At 66.8% G+C, this 5,980-nt stretch overlaps 2 protein-coding genes across 2 annotated transcripts in view; both read right to left on the bottom strand.

Moving 5' to 3' along the window:
* Positions 1-92: 92 nt before the first annotated feature.
* GLI1 (GLI family zinc finger 1) lies at positions 93-3,332 on the bottom strand (the record flags this gene model as incomplete). The annotated part of the gene is made up of 9 exons (XM_027669831.1): positions 3,236-3,332; positions 3,052-3,129; positions 2,686-2,881; positions 2,346-2,499; positions 2,072-2,173; positions 1,823-1,963; positions 1,164-1,313; positions 851-1,015; positions 93-521 (listed from the first exon to the last, which is right to left on the bottom strand). Coding segments are annotated over exons 1-9 (1,512 nt in total), but the record flags the coding sequence as incomplete, so codon positions are not given.
* Positions 1,673-5,980, bottom strand: part of INHBE (inhibin subunit beta E) — a 15,560-nt gene continuing 11,252 nt past the window's right edge. Inside the window, exon 3 of the transcript XR_003532014.1 lies at positions 1,673-1,683. The gene's annotated coding sequence lies outside the window, so the exon portion shown is untranslated. The remainder of the gene's footprint in view (positions 1,684-5,980) is intronic.

Here is a 5,980-nt window from a genome sequence, read left to right on the forward strand (position 1 = left end):
TGGAAAAGCCTCTGAGACCACCGAGTCAAACCATTAACCCAACACTGCCACGTCCACCACTAATCACGTCCCCAGGTGCCACATCCACACACTTTCAGGGATGGGCACTCCACCACTCCCTTGGGCAGCCCCTTCCAACACCTGGCAACCCTTTCCACAAAGAAATTACCCCTGATATCCAACTTAAATCTCCCCTGGCACAACTTGAGGCTGTTTCCTCTTGCACTGTTACCTGGGGGTGACCCCCACCACCCCCCCACTCCCCTCCTCACCAAGGCCAGGTCGGGCACCAGGAGCTTCCCGTCGTCCTTCCGGGTCTCTCCGGGGCCGTTCATGTCCTTCTCCTGCTTCATGTCCAGGGGGGCGCTGGGGGTGGGCAGCGCCCGGCCCGGCCCCACATCCCCCCGGTGCTTCTTGGTGACGTGGGCGTCGGGGCCGTGCACGGTCTTCACGTGTTTCCGCAGGGAGCTGGGGTCCGTGTAGCGCTTGGTGCAGCCCGGAATCTTGCACACGTACGGCTTCTGCCCGGGAACAGCACGGAGAGGGGACGGGGTCAGCTCCAACCAGAGCCCCCTCCCCTAAAGCAAAACCCCCTCCCCTCCCCTCTGGATCGAAGAGGGTGAGTCCCCTCGGGTGAGTCCCCTCGGAGGGGGCACGGTGGGTGCCGGGGGGAGAGCTCAGGGAGGCTCCCCAGGAGCGGGATAAAGGGATCCCGGTGGGAATGCCGGGGACCAAGGGGGCATTTAGAGCAGGCAAAGAGGGAGTTGGGGCGCACAGGGTTGAAAAGGAGGGGTGTGGGGAGGTGTTGGAGGACGGGACCGACGCAGAGGAGCCCGAGGTGGGGCCGTACCTCGTTGGAGTGGGTGCGGTTCTGGTGCTTGGCGCGGTCGGAGGCGTTGGAAAAGGCCTTGTTGCAGCCCTCGTGCTCACACACGTAGGGTTTCTCCCCCGTGTGCGAGCGCAGGTGAGTCTTGAGGTTCTCCAGGCGGGAATAGGCCTTGTTACAGCCCTCGAACTGCGGGAGAGAGGGGGTGGGACACGTCACCCCCCACCCCACCCACGGCACGTCCCGCCTGCCACACACGGACCCGCTCCTATTCCACCCTCTCACCCCCTGTTTTCCCGGCTCACCGAGCGTTTTTGAGGGATTTTGGGCATCTCACCGTGCACTTGTGAGGTTTCTCGCCCGTGTGACGCCGCATGTGCACCACCAGCATGTACTGAGCCTTGAAGGGCCTCTGCTCCCGGGAACAGGCTGCCCAGTGGCACACGAACTCCTTCTTCTCCCCGTGGATGTGCTCGTTGTTGATGTGCTGAGGAGGGAGAGGGGCGTCACTGGTGGCACCGGGGAGGGGGACAAGGGATGGGGAGATACAGGAATATCGTGGGAGAAAGGGATGTAGAGGGATTGGGGTGGCAGGAAGGGACATAAAGGGACTGGGATAGCGGGTGGAGACACCTGAGTTTGGGGAAGACAGGTCAGGTGGTGTTTGGAGGAGACAGAGGACACAGGGGATGTTTGGGGGCTACTTCAGACGGGCCAGGAGCAGACAGAGGGGTCACAGTGGCTTAAGGGTGGTCAGGGGGATAGAGGAGATTTTGGGGAAGGAGAGCTGGAGCAAAGGAGGGAGTCTGGAAGCGGCTGAGGAGGAGGATGCACATCCCTCCCCGCCCAGGGAGCGACTTCCAGCGTCACGGTGAGTCCCCAGGGCAGGTGGTGGGAACCGGGAGCAGGAATCGTGGGCTGATCCAGGGGGGCATCACACAGGGCAGCCCGAGGGCAGATTTTGGGGTGGGGGCACCCCGGCAGCCCCCGACTCACGTGCACCAGCTGCTCCTGCGTGTCGAACTCCTTGGCACAGCCGTCCCAGTAACAGTTGGTCTCGTACACGGCCTCGCACTCGGCCTTCCCGTCCTCCTTCTCCAGCTCTTCCCGAACATCCAGCATCCCCAGCAGGGGGTCCTGGGGGAGCACGGCCACGTGAGTTCTCCAGGTGAGCACCCACGGGAGCGGTGATGGGACTGTGGAGCCCTGGGGATGTAGGGGGGGGTCCCTCAGCCTGGGATGTACCTGGGTGCCCGTGGACGCCGGGCTGGAGATGTCGCCCTCGGATCTCTCCTCTGGGAATTTGGCAGTCAGGGGGCTGCTCAGGCTCCACTCCAGCTTCAGCTGCTGCTGGGGCGAGGAGAGCAGGGAGGAGTCAGCACCGAGATTCCCTCTGGTTTGGGGGGGGCATCCTTACAGGGATACATCCCCCAGGGATGCACCAACGACATGGATGCCCAGGGCTGACACGGATCCCACCTCCCACGGATCCCCGGCTCACAGGGATCCCCCTCCTCACCTGGCAGTGTTTGAGGGCCCCACGAGCGGGGGGGTGGTGCAGGAGCCCTGGGCGCGTGGGCAGGGGCTCGTGGGAGCTGCAGGGAGGGGGGGGCGTGTACAGGTGACCTTGGCCCTTCTGCTGCCCGGGTGGGCTCTGGTACCCCAGGGACGGGCTGTGGAGAGCAAAGGGACGAGCGGGTGACACCATCAGGGGACAGGACTGAGGTCTCCGTGAGCAAACACCCCTCGCCCACCACCCCACCCAGCCCCCGGCTCTCCAGGCACTCCCCGAGGTGGGAAGGGGCACTCAGGCTCCGGGCCGGGCTCCCACCCGCGGGGGGCTGAGGGCAGGTGCCCACCTGATGGTGCTGATGGAGAGGTGCCCGTAGGAGCCGCCGGCGGAGGCGCAGCGGGAGTTGATGAAGGCGACGAGGGAGTTGGGAGAGGTTCGGATCACGGTCTGCAGGTCGATGCTGGAGTCGGACAGGGGGGAGATGGACAGCGCCCGCTTCTTCCCCAGCTTCCCCGCGCCGCGGGGCGTGGAGAACCGGGAGCCTGGGAGGGCAGAGCGGGGGGCACCGCCCTCAGCACGGGGTTGAGGACACACACCTGAGCCCCCCCTAAGGACACACACCTGAGCGCACCAGTTCGCTTTGGATTTAGGATAAAAGAGATGCCGAGCCCCCCATGGAACCCCCACGGCCCCCCCAAAACCGGGGACTCACCATCACCGGGGTGTTCGGCCCCTGGTGCCAGCCCATACCCACGGTGCCCGGGCTGGTGGCACACGGGGAAATCGAGGCCTGGAGGAGGGAGGACAGATGAGCTGGATGGGACAGAGGGACCCCCGGAGCACCCTTGACCCCGGGGGGGGTGAAGCCAGAGCCTGGGACCCCCCGCATGACCCACCTGGTGGTCCCGGGGCGGCGGGGGCTGGTCCGTGGGGGGGGCGCAGGCAGCAGTGCTCGCTGTAGCCGGCGGCCGGGGGTCCGGCGGGGTCGAACATGTCTCGGCGGGGGCCGGGGGGGGTCTCAGGGGCGCATCGGGGCGGCGGCGGGGCCCGGGGGGCTGCGGGGAGGGACGGGGGGGGGGGGGGGGGCGGGGGGGGGTGGGCCGCCGGGGGGGGGCGGCGGGGGGGGGGCCCCCCCCCCCCCCCGGGGTGGTTTAAACTAAAATAGGGGAGATTTGGGGCTGTTGGGGAGAAATTCCTCCCTGGGAGGGTGGGCAGGCCCTGGCACAGGGTGCCCAGAGGAGCTGTGGCTGCCCCATCCCTGGGAGTGTCCAGGTTGGACGGGGCTTGGAGCAGCCCCGGCTGGTGGAAGGTGTCCCTGCCCAGGGCAGGGGGCGGGACTGGATGGGCTTGACGGTTTCTTCCAACCCAAACCATCCTGGGATTCTACGAAATGGGAAAACGAGGCACAGCTGGAACCATTCCCGGGCCAAGGACCGGAGCTGGCTCCCTGCTCCTCTCTCCCCACGGATCCTCCACAGGTCCCACCCAGCCCTGCCTTGCCCGTGGGTCCCCACCCTGCCCGCGGGTCCCCACCCTGCCCTGGTCCCACCCACACACCGTGCCCCTGCCCAGGGGCTCAGCCCAGCCCACCGTGGATCCCTGAGGCCCTGCCCTGAGCCCGGTCCCACCCAGGGCCACCGTCCTGCCCCCGATCCATCCCCACGCCCAGGTCACCGTCCTGCCCCCCAACCCCATCCCCACCCACAGCCACCAGCCTGTCCCTCATCCACTCCTCATGGCCATGTCCTGCCCCCCATCCCTCCACCAGCCCACCCCGAGACCCCCGAGGGCTGACACGAAGGACAGAGGGGCAGGAGAAGCCACCGCAGGACCAGGCAGATGTGGGTGGCACTGGGGACAAGAGCTCCTGCCCCCTCAGCCTCCCCCTCTGAGACGGAGGGAATCGCCCCAAACAAGGGGTCTGGGGGAGTGGGAGCCCCTCACCCCGCTGGGAAAAGTGCTGGGTCGCGTTTGGAGCAGGGGGGGGCGAGGGGGGCAGCGATTCTTCCGCATGAGTTGCCCCTTTGAAAGCTCGTCTCGGGGCTTTGTGAGAGTGTCAGGCAGGAAGAATGGAGGGGGGGGGCAGAGGGGAGGGGGCTGCCCGGGACGGTGGTGGAACTGGGGAGGGAAAGGGGAAAGGGAGATGAGGAGGAACCAGGGGGCAGAGGAGGGGGGGTCTCACCTGCCCGCTGGACCCTGGGCCTCACAGGAAAGTTTGGGGATTAGCCCCAGGGGAGCCTCCTGCCTGACCCCTCACCCTGCCAGGCCAACGGTGGGCACAGAGGGAGGGGGGGCTGCACCCACCCCCCAACTCCACAGACCTGGGTAGGGGGCTTGCAGGGACACCTTCCACCAGCCCAGGTTGCTCCAAGCCCAGTCCAAGCTGGCCTTGGAGGGCACTTCCAGGGCTGGGCACACGGAGCACACACGTGTGCACAGCGTGTCACCTCACATGGGGGACACACGGACGTGTAGCACCTCAGCAACCCCAGTTTTCACACCACCTCCCTGCCCAGGGCTGTGCTCCCCCTGTGCCCCCTCCAGCACCTCCTGTGCCACCCGGGGGCAGGTTTGGGGGGCTCTGGTCCCCCGCACCCACCGAGGTGCAGTGATGGGTGAGGGTCTCACTGTGCCGAGGCACCACTGGGTGCAGGCAGGGAGAGGTTTGGTGAGCAGAGCCAGCCTGGCAAGGTGGGTGCCAGGAGGGTGTCAGGTGGGCACGACGCAGTGCCACGACCCCCCAGTCCCCCACATCCCCCCACCGAGCACTGGCACAGGACACCGGGGGGCTGCACAGCACCAAAACCACCCAAACCCCACCGCTCCCGGCCCCGGGACGCTCCCCCCAACTCATGGGGTCCGCAGGGGCTCCCCGAAGCCCCGAGCCGAGGGGGCTGGATGGGGCCGGGAACGCCGGGAGCCAATGGGAAGCAACGGGAAGCAATGGGAACCATCCGGCGTCTCGCCCACCGCCGCGCTCGCCTCCCCCGCCGGCCGCACACCGCCACGGCCCACCCAAGTCGCAGCCTTTGGGCATAAATTTGAGAGCCAGGCGCAGGCGGGATGAGGGGAATCTTCCCTCGCTCTCCTCCTGCCAAGAAACTCAAACTGAAACACATTCCTGCTCCTCTCTGCCAAGAAAACCAGGAGCGCAGCCAGCGGCGGGAGCTCTCGGAGCAGGGCTGGCTCCAGACGCCGAAACGCGGCGCGGGAGGGGGGTCAGGGCTGGCCGCCCCCCTCCCCCCCAGCTCCTCGCCTTTTATTTCCTGCAAACACATCTAAAATCTGTCATCTGGCTCCAGTTTCCTGAGGACACTGGGGAACGGGCTTGGGGGGGAGAGGGAAGGAGACGGAGGAGAAGGCAGGGAGGGAAAGGGGATGGAGGGAGCTCGTGGCGCAGGACAAGGCCGGGACAGTGACAGCGAGGGGTGGCGGGAGCAGAGAGACCCCAAAAGTGATGGGTGGTGGGAGCAGAGAGACCCCAAAAGTGATGGGTGGCGGGAGCAGAGAGACCCCAAAAGTGATGGGTGGTGGGAGCAGAGAGACCCCAAAAGTGATGGGTGGTGGGAGCAGAGAGAACTCAGCGCTGCCGGGTGATGGAGCAGGGATGGTGGGAAGGAGGGAGAGGCAGGAGTGGGCAC

The sequence above is a fragment of the Corapipo altera genome, unplaced genomic scaffold (genome assembly GCF_003945725.1).
Source record: "Corapipo altera isolate COAL_440 unplaced genomic scaffold, ASM394572v1 136, whole genome shotgun sequence".
NCBI lineage: Eukaryota > Metazoa > Chordata > Aves > Passeriformes > Pipridae > Corapipo > Corapipo altera.